The 20402-nt window shown below is 46.8% G+C and overlaps 1 protein-coding gene across 3 annotated transcripts in view; it reads left to right on the top strand.

Moving 5' to 3' along the window:
* The window catches only part of LOC119267084 (putative ion channel POLLUX-like 2), a 32041-nt gene that overhangs the window by 982 nt on the left and 10657 nt on the right, over positions 1–20402 (top strand). For 2 of the 3 annotated variants that reach the window (XM_037548398.1, XM_037548406.1), the window contains exons 3-12: positions 61–173; positions 7003–7265; positions 7466–7537; positions 7666–7741; positions 7894–7992; positions 8077–8231; positions 8316–8420; positions 8544–8630; positions 19781–19865; positions 19951–20098. In XM_037548398.1, coding sequence (XP_037404295.1) covers positions 61–173; positions 7003–7265; positions 7466–7537; positions 7666–7741; positions 7894–7992; positions 8077–8231; positions 8316–8420; positions 8544–8630; positions 19781–19865; positions 19951–20098 — 1203 coding nt within the window. Of the gene's footprint in view, positions 1–60; positions 174–7002; positions 7270–7465; positions 7538–7665; positions 7742–7893; positions 7993–8076; positions 8232–8315; positions 8421–8543; positions 8631–19780; positions 19866–19950; positions 20099–20402 lie in introns of those variants that run through there. The other variant, XM_037548413.1, reaches the window with a different exon arrangement.

Raw genomic sequence — 20402 nt, forward strand, 5'->3', positions numbered from 1 at the left:
TCATCATAGATCGTTATCGATTATGTACGTGTTCTCTGTTTAAGCTTTACCTTATCATAGGAGGAGCAAGAGTGTTCAAATCGGCAAAGAGAACATGCGGAAAGGAGACGGAGTCTAATGTGAACACGCCAACCACGTCGGAGGCAGAAAATCACCTACACTTTCCTGTTAAGGTGATCTTTTTTTATTGTTTCACTGGTGTACTCCCTCCGTTCCTAAATATTTGTCTTTGTAGACATTTCAAATGACTACTACATACGGATGTATGTAGACATATTTTAGAGTGTATATTCACTCATTTTGCTCCGTATGTAGTCACTTGTTGAAATGCCTAGAAAGACAAGTATTTAGGAACGGAGGGAGTACTATTCAGTTGTTTGATCACCTGGCCTGATGCATGGGCATATGGGCTTAGTCTGAAAAAATCCAACCTGTAGTCAGGGGCGGAGCCAGCCCTGCGGGCCGCCCCGGGCCGCCATTGTGCACTGTAGCAGTTGTGTACAGTAAATAATTTTAACGATAGATGGATCATGGAGGGGACATGTGATTTTTCGCTTATGTGGACAATGTGAGTGCATGGAGCCATTGATTGCTTGTGAGAGCATCTAAATGATTCTATGGTTATTTGTGTTATGAAAGCAACTTGTCTCTATTACATAGTCCATGGGGCATATATATATATATTACACATGACTTGGGATACAAGAAAAGAAGGACTCCTAGACCAATACTAATACTTCCTCACACCCCTGCAAAGCGTATGCAATAGCATTGTATTTGAAGAAGTGTAACACAAAAATGATAATTCAAATCCATGTCTAGAGAGTGCCGTCGTAGCATGAAGAGTCTTCAAAACCTGTCGCGTCAAACCAAAGGGGGATAACAAAGAGATGGCACATCAAAGAAAGACATTGCATCACTTGAAGATACAACTGAAGTATCAAGAGAAGATGGGTTATCAAAATAAGATGGCACATCAATGAATAAAGCATTGCGGAAAAAAATCATGGCCCATGACAACCGACGGCAAAAGAAGCTCGACGGCTAAGGCACAATGGGTGTAGATCAACAATGCAAAAAGAGTCCAGCAAATCCTATATAAAACAACAAGGGCAAGTAGGCCACAAAAGTTGTATATAAAGGATCAGGACTAGAGAAAGGCTGACGGACAAAAGTTAGGTGGACTCGCATGGCATGAGAAACACAAAATATCAACGGATTTGGTGGACGCATCAAAAAATATAGCAAACTAGACTAGATGTGATAGCAGAGGAAGTAAATCATGAGGGCGAGGGCCAAAACCAAGTAGATCAACTAACATAGCCTGCGAAAGACGACTGAGGGAATAGTAAGCCTCATGCACTAGCCAACCAACCAAAAGTACGAACTGATGGAAAGGGCTAGGCAATCCATATATACACTTCAACACCCCTTTCACGTGTGACACAGGAAGTTAACACGTGGATACACTCAGAGGTATGGCTCAAGAGGCCTATACGTGGACACAAAGGGGGCAACAACAATTTTTAGATAAATTGCGAAAGCCAGGACTTGAACTCAAGACCTTAGGCTCTGATACCATGTTAAGCTTCATGCACTAGCCAACGCAACCAAAAGTCCGAACTGATGGAAAGGCCTAGGCAATCCACATATACACTTCAACAACTACAACTTGCGTCTACTAGAGATACGGAAAGAGATCACATAAGGAAAGAGATCACATATGAGTCATCTAGTCCTACTGTCAAACATAACCCAACCTTGTATTCCCCTTCGTGCCACCCATGAAGAAGAATCCCAAGGCACTCACCCGGTTGGCAAGTTTTATTTATCAAGGTTGAAGTTGTATTATAATCTATCAGCTATCAAGATTAAGGGTGGGCAAGTTTTAGCAATTATTAGTTGAAGTTGTGCTATGGTCAAGTATGTAATGTCGAAGTCATCCATAACTGCAGACACGACTATTCAAATAAATTTAACCCTGCAGGGTATGGGTATACCACTGTTAAACCGTAACGTGACTACCACTCTTAAAGTCGTGTGCCAAAACACATATTCCGCGAAAATCACACCTCAATTGTATGCTGGCAGATCGATAGCCCTCAAACACTTCCTTGACGTTGCAAACAAGTCCAAGGAACAACCTAACTAAGTTTAACATAAATCGAGAGTTCGGCCCTAGCTCCGAGTCGGACTCAACCATTGTGTACATGGTGAGGTCGGCTAGAGCCCCACAAAGGTAACTGCTCACCGATGCGGCTGTTTTACATGTATACGTTGGCATACCATTCATCCATCATAATCATCATCGTAACAATAATATAAACATGTAACATGCGTATGCCAAATGGAAAGCCCGAATTTGTGGTCCTTGGACAAATTTGTGGTCTCGGGTAGTAGGTCGTGAGAGGGGCCCATATTCCCCCCTCCCAACGGAAGTCTGGCATGCTCATCTTGGATCAAGATAATGGGAACTAAGTTTCTAGGTCGGCTCGAGTGGAACAAAGCACCGGGACATAAAGCCTGGCCTCCCACCGTTACCTCCCTAACTTACCATCACATTCCACAACATTGCATAATTAAACTTTATAACAATAAATGATTGTATCAGAGCCAAGTTAATACTATCCACCAACAACGCAAGATAAGAGCTACAATACGAGGGCAAAACCCTAAGCATGACCACGACAAGCGCGGCTAAACACTGGAAAGCTTGCCTAGAATCCATACCTGGTACATTTGCAGACCTTTCTCATATCCAATGTCATCTCCGGATCCTATCCGCGGAGAAGCAAAACAATGGAAAGCAATCAATGGATGCATCTTATAACTACGACAAAGATACAACATGCTCATGGAATGCAATTCATGACATGACATGGATGATAAGCAACATTACCCTAATGCAACATGAATCAAGGTTCAATGGAATTAACATGTAATGGATAACACATGTTCAATTAATGCAACAATTAAGGATGATGGTTGAATGTTGATTATACTTAGCATTACATTAAGTGTGGTGAACATGGGTGTACATGGCATAAGATGGAGATGGATTGTAGTAAATCTATCTACACATATTACATGGAGTGGAATTTTTTTTATATAAAGCATTTCCAATTACCTCATATAAAGAAAGGTTAATTATGGATTAAGCCTAACTCCAATAGTTGATGCAACATCCATGAAAATGACATATTACTGATCTTTGCACCATGCTGATCAAAATGGCATATTGAATCATGTTAAGCTAAGATAGGATGATTTAGTTATTAATTAGGCATTTTAAATAATGCATTAATGCTAATTAAATGGATGCAACAATTTAAAATGCTCTAACATGGATGCAACAATTTAAAATGCCCTAACACGGATGCAAATGACAATTCATGATCTATACATTTTTCTGATCAAGATTCATATATAATATGTTTAATTTGGAGCTATGGATTAAAAGATATGAATTATAGAAGTTTAGGTCATTTTTGGAATTTATAATTCAAAAGAATTCAAGGTATAACGCCTAGAAACTAAATGCACCGGAGCCTAGCTAGCCATAACAACTGACTAGTGGGACCAAGGGGAGGTTGACGAGGCGTTGGTGCAGTAGCGTGGGTGTGGGGTTTCCTCATCGGGGCTAGACCTAAGCCACGGTGGCTGATTGGTGGGAGGAAGGGGCCCACAGTCGGAGGTGTGGGTGCATGGTGGCTAGCCGGGGACGCCGATGGGTGGGACCAGGGGTCCATATGGTAGGTTCTTGCTATGTGTTAGGTGCTACCGAGGCTATAACTAGCTGCATTCGCTGACGGGTGGGGCCTAACTGCCACATGTCGTGGTCAGCGATGGACCTTGGACCCTCACGGTCAGATGCGCAGCGAATCGACCGGATCGGCTGGAAGTGTGTGTGTGTAGAGAGAGAGAGAGAGCTGACAGGCGCAAGGACAGGGCCTATGAGTTGGTGACTTAGGTTGCGGTGGCGCGTTGGATTTGAACGACGGTGACCTATAGAGTGGCGGATGGACCTGGCCAGCGATTTTGACATGTGCGATCGGACAAGCGAAGCGAGCCGCGTCTACCAGCACAACGCACGCAATCGGATGAGGATGTGAAAGTCGTCGTCGGCGAGGTGTAGCGGCAGGTGCCCTCGGGTGTGTGTGATGCGTGGTGCGGGAGCTTGCTAACCAGTGGGTGGATGTCTGGGAGTGGGCTACGAGTGATTGCGAGGCGGATGGCGCAACCGACAAGAGCAGATGGTCACCAGAACAACGCCGGCGACCATGCAGTGCGGCCGCCGACGGCGGTGCTCGTGGAAGCGGTGCAGGTGGATGAAACCGGGAAGGGGAAGTGAGAGGAAAGATGTGGCAGCTCACCGCGGGGATGTTGGCGTAGTCAAATGGGGCGGAGGACGCCCGGTGGTGGCGAAATTGGCGGCAAGTCGGCATTACCCGAAGGGGAAGAAGAGGATGAAGCGCTCGTCTCCTTGCGTCTGGGCTTGATCTGGTTGGTGAAGAGGAAGAAGGAGTTGTGGCGTATCCCCTGGACATGGCCGCAAGGACGGAGGAGGACGGTGGCCACTCCGGCGACGAGCTCGTGCTGTTGGCTATGCTCGGTTGGCTTGGGGAAGAAGGAAATAATAGGGGAGGGGCTCATCAGCGCCGCGGAAGAGAGGGGAGAGGCTAAGGTTAGGGTTGGAGGGGAAAGGGGGTTTTATGGTGGGCGATGATAAGAGAGCTCTTGCCAGCAAAATCACTACTTGTGATGCAAATGCCTCTCTCCCAGATTCAGAAAAAGGAAGGAAGAGGGCCTCTCGACGGGAGTGATTCCCTGAAAAGAGATCGTTCCCAGCATCCTCGAGTTCGTAGTCAAACTCACCTTCATCCACCTTTCATGAACTGGCGCGGGCATGCGCCGATGTCTAGAGCAGGAGATGGAAGCTTGGGTTGAGGAGGCTTTCAACGAGTCATCAAAGGCGAGAGATCGGTTATATTCGGATTTGTTGGCAACTCAGCCTCTTTGACAATGAGCTTTTGTTTGAGTGTATAGCCGAGGTTAAGTGTTCTGGCTAGAGGAAAAGGGCAGAAAGAGAGTTGATTACAACTGCGCGAAAGGAATTCGTTGAGACCTATCCGAACCAGCCTCTTTGACATGAGCTTTTGTTTGAATACGTCGGTACTTAAGTTTTTTGATGGTGTGAAATGGGGTATGGGCATGTGCTAGTTTCATATACTTATATATGAGGCCCCACTGTTTTCCCCCCATTATATGATTCTCAATTACCTTTTGCCTGGTTTTTATATGAGGTGCAGGCCGTCGGCGCTCATGGCCGACGTCGGAGCGGAGGGGGATGTCTCTCCCGGGAGGAAGACGACAAGCACAAGGCAGGTGGTCTAGGCTGGGCTTTAGCGGGTTAGGTGGGGAGGTGGGCTTCCTGGCGGTTGGAAGAGAGGCCGAAGGGAGAGAGAAGAGATGGGCTGGGTGGGTCACTGGGCTGTGTTGTGCTGCTGCCTCTCCCAATTCTCTTCTCTTTTCTTTTCCCAGAAATAGAAAAAGCAGAGTATAGGAATTAATTGAGGCCCCAAAACAATTTAGAAAATTCTGAAACTTGTTGTGGACCTTGCTGGAATATTTCCAAGCCACCATAAACATTTCAGGAATTTTCGACAAGGAAAATATATGCATTATTTAATAACACATAAATGGGTTTTGAATTGGGGGTAGGTGATGGAAGAGGGATCAAATAGTGAGATAAATTGGGGAGCCTCTAGATGTGACATAAAGGCTATGTGCAAAGTATGAGAGTCTATCTCACACCAAAAGACCGAAAGGGAGAAGGCTCAAGTTAATTATTAATAAATAAAATATCAATGTAAATTATTGAAGATATTTATTATAGCTTCCTAATACCATTGGAAGAATATTGATAGTGTTTTCAAGAGAATTCACCATGTGAAATCCTTCAGTTTAAATAGATAAAAGATCTATGCAATTTATTTAATTGGATTTAATTAGGTTGGCAATTTTAATAAGGTTGAGGTTTTAATCAACCTCATTTCAAATTAAAGCATGCTGACATGATGCAAAAATAAAAATAAAAATCAATTCCTATTTAGGTTACTGCCCCAGGATGTTGCACGTAGGACGAGAGATACGAGGGAATCTGTGTGGTGGCAGGAAGAAGTGGAAGTAAAAGGGAGGTAAAAGACGAGGTAAGGCTCGTGCGCTGGCGAGCAGCCTTACTAGCGGGCCCACCAGACAGCTAGGGAAAGAGGCAAGAGAAAGGCCACCTGGGCCGAATTTGGCCCAGTTAGGGTTTGGCTGACTATTTCTCTTTTTATTATTCTTATTATTCTTATTGTCTTTGTCCCCTCTAATTGCACAAATGGTTTAGTATAGCACTTTACACTACTATGAAAATTTTCAAGGATTTTCAAATGGGTATTTGACTGCCATATTGATTCAAACCCAATTTTGCCCCAATTTGGGTTTGAACTGCAAGTAGGCGAAATATGGCTCCACAAGTCATGAATATTTTACTGGAGGTTATGGGCATCTTATTATCCCCAGATATTATTTTTCATGAATTTTTATCAAGAGAATCATCACCAGACAATTAGATTACAGTTCTTCCAATTTTTTGAATTTGAACAAAAGCACTTGATTGAAATACCAAAACTAAGCCAGAAGTTTTGGGGTTAAAAGCAGGGGTTGGTTATGACAACTGTGAGCTAGCAAAACTACTAGCTCAGAGGTTTGATGACTACTCATGCACAACATTCACTTGGGGCAGATTTGAGACTAATGCAAAGTTTTTTAGGGTTTTGGCTTTGAAACTATATGATGAGATCATGCCATGAAATGCATTATGTTACATGATGCTTCCATACTCTATTACAACTCCTGATAAGCAGGTTTTCACAATGGGTCATTACACTTTGCAACAAATATACTATCAATGTACCTTCTGTTTCCTGAATATCCCATGCCTGTTCAACTTTGCAGGGAAACAACATGGTGAATATAGTAAGCATCACATTCTGCCTTCTACACAGAGTTGTTATAGGCCAGATGCAGTTAATGATGAAATCATTCCCCAGGATATCACAAAATATTACAAGTTTGCCATTTGCTTGCATATCTGATCCTATTAGAACACCTGTGCCTCTTAAGCTAGATGTGACTCTTCCACCACTGCCTGATGTCAGATGGAGTATTTCACGCTTGTACTATCTATTCAATACACAGCTTGACCGAAACATTGCCTTGTAAGTGAGTATATCTAGTTTTTACTAGCTAGACATGTATATTTGGTAATGTGCAATGCCTCTTTGATCGTACTACTACACTTGCCAGGCTGCCACCTTTCTGCGCATTCCAAAAGTTCATCCTAAGTTACGCATAATAACTGAAGTTTCTTGCTCATGGTGAATTAACCTGGTACTTTGTCTTCACTATATCTTCAAAGGTCTATTATCACTTTGCTCGTCACATGCTTTTCTATTGTGTTCGTTGGAGGATTGCTATTTCATAAGTTCAGGTCTGTAACTTTCTTATTTGAAAGGGCTTGAATTTTCTGATTTATTCTTCTCTATTTGTCAGAGAGGATATCCTACATCTTCACTAGTCAGTACTAACATAAATGAAATATACTGGTTTCTATTTTAGGAAGAAAGAACAGCCTCTGGAGGACTGCTTATGGGAAGCTTGGGCATGTCTATGTTCATCATCTACTCATCTGAAAGTAAGTGCTAGTTGCTTTCTGGGTTCAGAACAATATGTGCACTTAGTTATTCAATACTGTCTTTTCTTAGGTAATATCTTTGACAAATCATTCTGTAGATATTTCCCTTTTAGAGGACTCTTTTTGATACATTCTTTTGCTTGTTTTCACAGCAAAGGACACGTATTGAGCGTCTTATTGGGTTCTTTCTTGCTATCTGGGGTATATTGTTCTATTCTCGTTTGTTAAGCGCGATGACAGAACAATTTAGAGTGAGTTTTTTTTAAGTATTCTACAAAACTGAGGTGAAAAATCTTTACACAGAGCAAGTCTTTATCTGTCACCTGGTTTTACAGACCCAAATGCATAAGGTAAGGGAAGGAGCCCAGTTGCAGGTCCTTGAGGAGGATCATATCGTTATCTGTGGAGTCAATAGTCATCTGACGTCCATATTGAATCAGTTGAATAAGTTTCAGGAATCAGCAATTCGCCTAGGTACTGCTACAGCAAGGTAACTGACGGATAACATAGCATTTTGGCAATATGTATTTACACAATTTTATACAGCCATTTACTTTCTTTGAACAATGTGAAGGAAGCAGAGAATTCTCCTTCTCTCGGAACTTCCCAGAAAGCATATTGAGAAGCTTGGAGATACCATATCTAAAGATTTAAATCATGTTGATGTATTCACCAAGAGGTACAACGTTATGCAATTCTTCTTGTGATGCTTTCTGAATGCATGCAACTTGTTTTCAGTTTTTAACCCTTAGAACAGATGTTCCAATTGATATGTGAAAACTGACTTCACTTAAAATTTCAGTTGTAGCCTTAGCTTGACAAAATCATTCGAGAGAGCAGCAGCAAACAAAGCAAAGTCTATAATCATCTTACCATCAAAAAATGAACGGTATGTATATAACCATATAGGCATATGCCTTTATGTTTGCTGACTGGAAATAATTTGGGAGAAGGGAGGGTTGTTGTGTTTTTATGTACTAGTGCATGCTATCTTTGTGGGCCATCAAACTCCTGTGTGCATGTGAATCCATTGTTCTAGTGTTGGATAGGACAATTGAAACTTTTCATTTCAATGGTTTGAGGTGAATAACTTGAAAAGAAGCCGTGGCTATTATTAGAAAACATACCAAGACGAACTCTTTAAAGAAAATTCATGTATTTTCCTATTGAACATCGATGGCATATGGTACATTTTGATATATTATTTCTGAGTACCAACACTTATGTGAAAACAAATATGTGCCTGATTTGGTATTGTCTGAGGATCGAATGTAGGCATTCGCCCCTACACGGCTGGCCATGACGCCCTGCCAGGTTGAGAAGAGAGGGAGACACTATAATTTATGATTAGTGTTTGCCTAATTCTCAATGTTCAAGATGGTTGTTCTTTTATAGTATCGGCTAGTATCTAACCAATCAAATCTTATTCCTAAAATACACTCCCTCCGTTCCAAAATAATTAAAGTATTGGGTGTGTCCTAAGTCAAACTTGTTTAAGCTTGACCAACTTTATAGAAAAATGTGTGAAGATGTAAAATAGCAATGTGAGCGATACAAGAGAGCGTCCCCCGACCCTCTAAAGATGTGCCTGGCATAGCACGAGAAGACACAAGGAGTAGTGCTTGGGATTCCTCAAGCATGAAAGCTTCAATCTCGGTCAACAACGATTCATGGAGCTCGGCGAGGTGATCAGGGTCCATCCCCGAACCCAAGTACTCCCCGAGCACCAACTGCGCTTCGGTGGGCCATCCAGGAGGCCCATCACTGGCGAGGCAGTAAAAACAGGTTTGAGAGGCTCACGGAGTTTTTTTGGGGTCGACCAACGTAATTAATGCATGCCTGCATGCCTATGGTGGTATACATTTCGTAGATACTCATCATGAGTCTACAACATGACGAGTCGTCTTGTCCCAAGACGATAATGCCCGGTGCCCATTAGGGATGTGACAAGCGCCCTATCTTTTTGACTTTAACTCCACTGCAAGTGATGTATCTACAACAACCTTGTGCCATTTACAGACCCAGTGAGCTGTCAATGGCAGGGGAGGACGGAGGCCATAGGCCTATATAACGTATAAGGATTAGTTCTCTCTGCGAGCTCAATAGAAGACTAGAGCTAGGAGAAGAACAATAGAGCTATACCGAGCAATAGAATTGCCCTGAGCAGTAGCTTGTAGCCACTCATATAAGCTGGTCAAGAAATAGAGTAGGACATAGGATATTACACCTCGCGGTGGCTTGAACCTGGGTAAAAAACCCGTGTCTCTGACGTGAAGTTTGCTGAACAACTAAAAGGGGGCTATCTGTCGCGCCAGGTAGGGGGCTAAGGCTTTAGTTTTCTTCACCTCCTCATCAGCCATGCCCAAACGCGGAGCACAGTCAAAACGAGGGCCTCTTCGCCGGCACGCTCAAGGCCCTCCCGTGTGGAGAAGGCGACCGTGCTGTGGATGAATCCGCACCAAGGGAGGCGGCGGTGTCCAGGGAGCATGATGCAGCCGGCTCTCAGCAATCATCGCCTCCGTCTCTTTTGAACCCTCACAGCGTGGGAGAACATCGTGGCATGGCCCATGAGTCCCGGTCAAAGGGCGCCACGTTAGCCGCAGGCCAAGGGTCCGCCCACGCTCGTTGATCGGCCTGTTGTCGACTGGATTTTGAGGAGTTGAGCCTAAAGACTCCGCTCCACACCACACAGACCCTACTTCAGTTCGCTCCCGTGCAAACGGAGGAAGAATCTCTCATGGGCCTTTGGCTTCGGGAGGTTGTCGGTTTCGTGGATGTTGCCCACCATCGCCAGATAGCCGCAAGCGTCCAGGCTTCGTGGAAATCTGCCCACTCGCTCGGGACCCACGATAGGCTTGCCATTGTCGTGGCCGCCGAGCCTTCCACGTGGTGAGGCAAGGGTTCACCGTTCAAGATTACACCTCGTCACCTCTGCTCCAGTTGACGCCAATGACCTCCAAAAAGTCCGCAAGAGAAAGGGCGAGGACGCACGCATCAAGCTCGACCGACGGTGGAAGAGCCTGCATGATCTTGAGGCTGGCGAGGACCGGGCTTCATCGGGATCGATAGTGGATCATTTGCACGTACCACTGGCCATCGACATCGACTTCTTGCCCTACGTAGCAGGTTGTCATGCCTTCAACTCCGAGCTCCGGCGGGTCATCTGGTCGGAGAAGTTCCGACCCGACCTACCACAGAAGTACGACGGTTCTTTCTATCCAACGGAGTTCCTCCAGGTCTATACCACCGCTGTCCAAGCAGCCGGCGGTGACGAGATGGTTATGGACAACTAGTTCCCCATGGGCCTGGAAGGGTCCAATCGATCCTTGCTCATGAACCTGCCTCAAGGCTCGATCACCTCGTGGGAAGAGCTTTGTCATCAGTTCATGGCCAACTTCTAGGGCACGTTTGTACGCCCTGGCATGGAGATCGACCTCCATGCTGTTAAGCAGAAGAGCAAGCCGGTGAGGCAGCACATTCAATGCTCCAGCCAGGTTCGCAATGTTGAATTGTATATGTGGATTGCCTAGCCCTTTCCATCAGTTCGGACTTTTGGTTGCGTTGGCTAGTGCATGAAGCTTAACATGGTATCAGGGCCTAAGGTCTTGAGTTCAAGTCCCGGCTTTCGCAATTTATCTAAAAATTGTTGCTGCCCCCTTTGTGTCCACGTATAGGCCTCTTGAGCCATACCTCTGAGTCTATCCATGTGTTGACTTCCTGTGTCACACGTGAGAGGGGGTGTTGAAGTGTATATGTGGATTGCCTAGCCCTTTCCATCAGTTCGGATTTTTGGTTGCGTTGGCTAGTGCATGAAGCTTAACACGCAACACTATCCTGAAGGTCTCTCCACATGCCGTCATCTTAGCCTTCCGCCATAGGGAGCATGATGAGAAGATGTTGCAGAAGTTTGGCACCCACAAAGTTCAAACTGTGGCTGAACTTTTCGCTCTAGCGGACAAGTGCACCAAGGCCGCCGAGGGCCAGGCTTTCCACCACACATGCTTCGATCAGCCAAAAGATGGAGGTGCAGATCATTGCGGCTCTTCTGAGAAGGCAAGAAGCGCAAGCCCGAGCTCGTCCTAGCAGCAGAGCCCCAAGTACGCAAGTCGCCACAGGTTGAACCCGGGGCCGACCAAAGGAAGGCTGGTGATCAAGGTCCATCCCCGAATGCCAGTACTTCCCGAGCACCAACCATGCTTCGGTGGGCTATCCAGGAGGTCCACCACTGGTAAGGTACTAAAAACAGGTTCGAGAGGTTCACTTAAGAGTTTTTCTTGGGCCGACCGACGTAGGCCTCGCATGCCTACGACGGTCTACACTTCGTAGATACTCATCATCAGTCTACAGTACGACGGCTCTTCTCGTCCCAAGATGATATCTCCTGATGTTCATCAAATACGTGACATGCGCCCTATCTTTTTGACTTCGACGCCACCGCAGCGATGTATCTACAACAGCGTTGTGCTACTGCCCCAGGGACCCCAGTGAGCTATCAATGGCAAGATGGACATTTTGCTCAAGGAACCGCCTTGGCCTATCGTCCACTACGTCGCAACTGTCTGCCGGGCCCATGTGGGACGTGTAGTTTTGTACCCTCAAACGTTTCAACATATAAGGATGTTTGTAGAGGCTTTTGTGGTACCCCCCAGGCCTATATAAGGGGAGGGCCGAGGCCATAGTGGAGGAGGACTTTTGATGACATTAGCTCTCGCTACGAGCTCAATAGAAGACTAGAGCTTGGAGAAGAACAATAGAGCTATCCCAAGCAGTAGCTTGTAATCACTCATATAAGCAAATCAAGAACTAGAGCAGGACGTAGGGTATTACACCTCACGGTGGCCTGAACATGGGTAAAAAACCCGTGTCTCTGACACGAAGTTTGCTTAAGTGTTTTAGTTTCTGTCCGAACTCCAAACGACTAAAAGGGAGTTAGCATAATCCCTGATCTCGGCAATCACATGCCGACATCTGGCAGGCCAGGTAGGGGGCTAAGGCTTCTGTTTTCTTTAGCACTTCATCAACCATGCCCAAGCATGGAGCATAGTCGAAAACACGGGCCTCTTCGTCGGCACGCTCAAGCCCTCCCGTGTGGAGGAAGGTGACCGCGCCATAGATGAATCCTCGCCAAGGGAGGCGGCAGTGTTCGGGGAGCATGCCACGGCCGACTCAGCAATCATCACCTATGGCGCTTTCGAACCCTCACAGCGTGGGAGAACATGCATGACCCGTGAGTCCTAGTCAAACGGCGCCATGTCAGCCGGTGGCCAAGGGGGCCCGCCCACGCTTGTCGACCGGCCTGCCGTCGGCTGGACTTCAAGGAGCCGAGCCTAATGACTGCACTCCACGCCACACGCACCCTACTTCAGTTCCCTCTTGTGTAAATGGAGGAAGAATCTCATGGGCCTTTGGCTTGGGGAGGTTGTTCTAGATGTTAATATATTTTCTAAATCTCATGAGACTAATTTGGCATTCTAGATGTTAATGTATTTTTATATAGAATTGGTCGACTACGGAAGCCATTTTCTTGGTGCGACAACTTATGGAGAGATACAGGGAGCAAAAGAAGGACCTGCATATGGTGTTCATTGACTTGGAGAAGGCCCACGATAAGATACCGCTGAATGTCATTTGGTGGGCCTTGGAGAAACACAAAGTCCCAACAACATTAGCCTTATCAAGGACATGTATGATAATGTTGGGATTCGAACAAGTGATGGCGGCACTGATGACTTCTCTGTTAAAGCAGGACTGCACCAAGGGTCAGCTTTGAGCCCTTGTCGTTTTGCTTTGGTGATGGATGAGGTCACAAGGGATATACAAGGAGATATCCCATGGTGTATGCTCTTTGCCGATAAGCTGTGGAGACAGACTTTAGAATCAAAAGGTAGTAGAACTAAAAATGAGTACATGAGGTGCGATTTTAGTACTACTAGGCAGGAGGAGGAAGTTAGTCATGATGGGCAGGTGCTACCTCAGAAGGAGACCTTCCGATATTTGGTGTCAATGCTGCAGAAGGATGGTGATATCGATGAAGATGTAAGCCATCGAATCTAAGCTGGATGGATGAAGTGGCGCAAGCGTTCTGTGATAAGAGAGTGCCACAAAAGCTAAAAGGCAGATTCTATAGGACGGCGATTCAACCTGCGATGCTGTATGGAGCTGAATGTTGGCCAACTAAAACGGGTGTAGCAGAGATGCGCATGTTGAGATGGATATGTGGCCACACAAGAAAGGATCAGGTCCAGAATGATGATATACGCGATAGAGTTAGGGTGGCACCGATTGAGAGAAGTTTGTCCAACATCGCCTGAGATGGTTTGGGCATATATAGCACAGGCCCCCGGAAGCGCCAATGCATAGCGGACAGTTAAGGCATGCTGATAATGTCAACAGAGGTCGGGGTAGCCCAAACTTGACATGGGAGGAGTATGTAAAGAGAGATATGAAGGACTGAAATATCACCAAAGATTTAGCCATGGACAGGGTGTATGGAAGTTAGCTATCCACGTGCTAGAACCATGACTTGGTCTTGATTGTTAGGAAATATGCAATTTGTATTCCCATGAGGCCATAGGCCGATATATATACATGTACAGGTGTGGAACATATGCAGGAAACCCCTTATACAACGGGATAAACACAAAGGGGTACATGACTGATATTATAACTCTAACACCCCCCCTCAAACTTATGGTGGATGAACAACACTGAGTTTGGAGAGATAAAAGCCATGTTGTGCTCTAGTCTGGGCCTTCGTCAGGAAATCCGCCAACTGTAACTCGGAAGGCACATACTGAAGAGCAATAACCTGATCCTGCACACCAGCGCGCACATAGAAAGCATCAACACCAATATGCTTGGTGAGCTCATGCTTCACAGGATCGCGTGCAATGCTAATAGCACCTGTACTGTCAGATAGGAGCAGAGTCAGTGTAGTGACAGAAACACCAAAATCCTGAAGTAACCATCGTAACCAAGTCACCTCTGCCGTCAAAAGAGCCATGGCTCGCAACTCAGCCTCAGCACTCGAACGGGAAACTGCAATCTGTTTCTTCGTCTTCCAGGCAATGAGAGAACCGCCAAGAAAAACACAGTAAGCAGAAAGTGAACGGCGATCGGAAGGATCACTAGCCCACGTAGCATCCGAATAGGCCTGAAGCTGTAAAGAACCGGAGCTAGGAAAGAATAGACGGTGGGAGATCGTGCCCCGAAGATATCGGAGAACACGAAGGAGATGACTATAGTGAACCGATGTGGGAGCAGAGACAAACTGACTGAGAATATGAACCGGATAAGAGATGTCCGGACGAGTGACAGCTAGATAGACAAGACTGCCAACGAGATGACGATAACGCGTCGGGTCAGGGAGAGGATCACCATCAGTAGCACGGAGGTGAACATTGAGCTCCATAGGAGTCTCAACAGTGCGCTCGTCAGTAAGAGCAGCACGAGCAAGAAGATCCTGGATATACTTTTCCTGGGATATAAAAAAGCCATCAGAGGTAGAAGAGACTTCAATCCCAAGAAAGTAGCGAAGAGGTCCAAGATCAGACATAAGAAACTGCTCACTAAGACGTCCTTTACAAAGGCAATATACTCGGGGTCATCCCCAGTGATGATCATGTCATCAACATAGAAGAAGAAGAGTCCGACCACGAGGAGAAAGGTGAATAAACAATGCTGGATCATGAGCACTGGCTGAAAAACCAGCAGTAGTGACCACAGAGGCAAAACGCTCAAACCAGGCGCGGGGGGCTTGCTTAAGGCCATAGAGAGAGCGACGAAGACGACATACCATGCCATCAGGAACAGAATACCCAGGTGGTGGCTGCATGTACACCTCACGCAGCTCACCATTAAGAAAAGCATTCTTAACATCAAGCTGAGATATAGACCAGTGGCGTACAGAGGCAACGGCAAGAAGTGTACGAATAGTGGTCATATGGGCCACAGGAGCAAAAGTCTTGTCATAATCACGACCATGCTCCTGCTGAAAACCACGAGCCACAAGACGAGCTTTGTGGCGCTCAAGAGAACCATCGGAGCGAGTCTTAACCTTGTAGACCCACTTACAAGTGATGGGACGGACTCCGGGAGGAAGAGAAACAAGATCCCACGTACCAGTGTGTTCAAGAGCAGCAATCTCCTCTGCCATCGCAAACTGCCATTCAGGATGAACAACAGCCTGACGATAAGAAGTCGGCTCAAGAACAGCAGCACCAGCGGTGGGAAATCCAAACTCAACAGGCGGACGAGGACGAGAACGCAAGCCATAAGTAGGCTGAGAGGAAGATGACGACTCATCCAATAAGGCATCCATAGGTCGTGAACGACGAGTGTAATGCTGAGGAAAAGATGGAACAATAGAAGGAGGAATCGCCAAGGTAGAATCGGGGGGTGGCGACGAAGAAGTCACCGGAGATGAAGGTGTAGAATCCGGTGACATGCTAGGCGAGGAGACCGGAGAAGATGGTGGCTGCAAATCGACCAGAGGTGGAGAAGCAGAGGGAGTGGAACGAATAGGCACAAGCGCGACGGGGGTGATAGGTGAGTCAGGAAAAGTGAGGAAAGAGATATCCTCCACTGAAAAAATCAAGGAAGATGGGCGTGGATAGAAGGGACGAGACTCATCAAAAGTCACGTCTCGAGAGATACGCATCCGACGACCGATAGGATCCCAACAACGATAGCCCTTATGCTCATCACTGTAGCCTAAGAAGACACACTCAACAGACTGAGCGGTCAGTTTGGTGCGTTCGCGAGGGGCAAGAAGAACATAACAAACACAACCAAACAAGCGAAGTATCGAATAATCGGGAGAACGATCAAAAAGACGCTCGAAAGGAACACCACCCTGTAGAGCAGCGGAAGGCTGTATATTGATAAGATAGGTGGAGGTGGAGACGGCCTCAGCCCAAAAATGAGGCGGGAGAGAGGCAGCAATCATCAATGCACGAGCCGTCTCAAGAAGATGTCGATGCTTTCGCTCAGCCACACCATTCTGAGCATGAGCATCAGGACAAGAGAATTGAGAGAGAGTTCCGTGCTCAGCAAGAACACCACGCAACATCTTAGAGATATACTCGCCAGCGGAGTCAGCATGAAAAACACGAATGGGTGAAGAGAACTGAGTATGAACCATGGCAGCAAAACGCTTATAAATAGACAACACCTCACTACGAGAAGTCATGAAATAAAGCCATGTGTAACGAGAGAAATCATCTATGAAAATAATATAGTATTTATGACCACCTTTCGAAGCGAAAGGAGCCGGACCCCATACATCAGAATGGACTAAATCGAAAGGACGCTTAGACACTGACTCACTATGTGAATATGGTAACTGAATCTGCTTGCCAAGACGACAACCCTGACACTCTAAAGAGACATCTCCTGAGACAGACCCCAGAAGACCTCGACGAACTAAAGACGACAACCGAGAACCACACAGATGACCAAGTCGATGATGCCACTGCTTGAAGGAACCAGTAACGGAGGCGACTGAAGCGGAGGAACTGGCGATGGTGGTGGCAGCGGAAGGAACATGAAGCCAGTCCAACTCCCAAAGACCCTGAGAATCACGGCGGCGAGGGCCAGCCCCAACCAGAGTGTGCGTGCGACGGTCCTGGACAGAACAAGAGTCAACGTCAAGGATGACGCGACAACCAGAATCGGTAAGTTGACCAGCAGAAAACAAATTCATGGTAAGTCGAGGAACATGAGCAACATCAGGAACAGAATAAGGAGTGGTAAGATTGCCCCTACTAGCAACAGAAAGTGGAGTACCATCAGCAGTGAAGACATGAACAGGAGAATCCAGCAATCGAAGAGAGGACAAAGTGGAAGAATGAGAAGACATATGAAAAGAAGCTCCAGAGTCCAGAACCCATGGGGACGTACCTGACTGTGTAGAGGGCGGTTGCTCAGTGCGGGAAGCATCAGTCACAGAACCAGCAGTACCCGTCGAGGAAGAACCTGAAGCCGCGAGCAGACGCTTAAGTCTCAGAATATCCTGCTCAGTCAAAGCAATGGCTGAAGCTGTCGAGGTAGATGACGAAGTCCCTGAGGAGGATGATCGCGCCTTGCGCAGGTGTTTCCTCTTCGTGTAGCACTGGGACTCAATATGACCATCATTGTTGCAGTAATCGCAATGTGGACGGGGGCGACCTGAGCCTCCAGAAGGAGTGGGCAAGAGCGGCGGAGCACTCGAGCGAGAAGGGGTCGGTGGTGCAGCAGGTGGCGTGGAAGAAGACCGAGTAGCGAGCACAGAGGGAACCTCTAGCAAACCAGCACCACGTAAGCGAGTCTCCTCAGCACGAATCTCAGAAAGCGCCTCCATGAGAGAAATACGGCCACGAGCAAACAACTGAGCACGCCGGGGCTCAAACTCCTTACGGAGCCGAGACAGGAACTCGTAGACGCGATGAAACTCCAAATTGGCCTGGACAGCCTGGCAACAGGGGCAAGTACGACAACCAGCACTGCGGAGAGAATCAAGCTGGCGCCAGATAGCAGAACTCTGTGCATAGAAGTCATCAACAGTAGAGTCACCCTGCTGAAGAGCATGCTCCTGACGGATCACAGAAAGGTATAAGGCATCACCAGAGGGCTGATAGCGCTGACGAAGACGGGTCCACATCTCAAAGACAGTAGGAAGACCCAGAAACTCAGAAGCAAACTGAGCCAGAACACTAGCAGTGAGAACAGCTGCAGCACGAGCATCATCATCAAGCCACTGGGTGTAAACAGACAGAGCACCATGATACGTCTGAAGAGCCTCCTCATAAGCCAAAACCCTCTCATCATAAGTACGAGCAGCAGCCTCATCAACAAGCTTAGCCGCATCCTTGGCGGCCTGATTAGCATCCGTAGGAAGAACCGGTGGAGTCGGCGGAGTAGGGGCCACCAGAGGAACTGGACGTGGCGGACAGCAGACCTCGCCAGAAAGAACACCCCAAAGACGGATGCCACGCATGTGAATGCGCATGAAGCCAGTGAACTCGGTGTAGTTAGTACCATCAAAGATCACCGGACAGCGAGGGACAGCAACATAGCCCGATGCAGCAGACATTTTTTTTTCAACAGGAGGCAACCAGCGGAGGGTCCGGACTAGAACCGCAGCAGCAGTCCGGGGCGAGAGGTCGAGGCCCGATCTGGAGGGCGAGCGGCTCGTGCGGGCAGAACCCCGATCGTGAACTGGAAACGAGCAGTAGCAGCAGCCTGGATCGTGAACAAGCAGCAGCAGCAGGGACGCTCATGCGGCTCTCCTTGGTGGTGAATTGGAAACGAGCAGCAGCAGCAGCCTGGAGCAGCAGCAGGGACGCTCGGATGGGATTGACCAGCGGACTAGCCAGCCGGATCGAGCAGAGGCCTGGCGGACGAACTCGAGGGCGGAGGCAGCCGGCCTGGGCGCTCGATGAGGAGGGGGGCAGGGGCACGAGAGAGAGCAGCGCCGGAGCAGGGTGAACCTGCGGTTGGTGAAGACGCCGGACAGCAGCGCCGCTCGGAGAAGGACGGCCGCTCGAAGAAGAGATTGGATCGAGAGCACGAGTTGCGCGTGCGTAAAAAAAAACCCTAAGGCTCTAATACCATGTTAGGAAATATGCAACTTGTATTCCCATGAGGCCATAGGCCGATATATATACATGTACAGATGTGGAACATATGCAGGAAACCCCTTATACAACGGGATAAACACAAAGGGGTACATGACTGATATTATAACTCTAACATTGATATCTTATGGGTTTCAACTCTAGCCTACCCCAACTTGTCTGGGACTGAAAGAATTTGTTGTTGTTGTATAGACTTGGTCAAATTGAAACAAGTTTGACTTAAGGCGAACCTAGAACTACAATTATTTTGGAATGGAGGGAGTAGCCCACAAATACTAAACATCTTATCTGCAATTAATAGCCAATATTGCATAATAAGACCACTGCCATAGGGCACATGTACCATACCAGAACTGCTGTTGTTGTTTGATGACTTGTTTTATTTATTTATTTATGTAAAGCTCATCTTGTTGAACATGATCAGATATGAAGTGGATACAGATGCATTTCTTTCTCTGTTGGCTCTCCAGTCTCTTCCACGAATTGCATTGGTTCCTACCATTGTTGAGGTATATACAAGATCCACCATGTATACTAGTTTTGATATATCAAACATTTAAGCATTTATTTATTCATCATGTTCTATCAATGTAGGCTTCTAACTCGACTACCATCGAACTTCTGAAATCAATCACAGGCTTAAATGTGCAACCGGTGGAGATGGTTGCCTCTAAGTTGTTTGTGCAGTGCTCTAGGCAAAGGGGCCTTCTTAAAATCTACAGACACTTGCTTAATTCTCGCAGTACTGCTCTTATCTTCCTGATATGCATTTTCGGATACAATAAGTTTGGGAAGGGTGCAGATGGCTATTGCTATTATATTTAGGGTTTAGCAACCGAGAGGTCACAGAGAAATGAACAAATAAATGCATCTAACTGCGATAATTTTGTTGTAGTAGGACTATATTTCTGTGCCACGTCGCTATTCTCCATCGGCATCGTTCACTGCCTCTGCTTGCTGATTTCCATGCACGCCGCCTGTCATAGCTCTGGTTTCTCCCGGGCGCATCCCTCCACCTCCACATCTCCCTGTCAGCACCCCCCCCC

This window comes from Triticum dicoccoides, chromosome 1A, assembly GCF_002162155.2.
Source record: "Triticum dicoccoides isolate Atlit2015 ecotype Zavitan chromosome 1A, WEW_v2.0, whole genome shotgun sequence".
NCBI lineage: Eukaryota > Viridiplantae > Streptophyta > Magnoliopsida > Poales > Poaceae > Triticum > Triticum dicoccoides.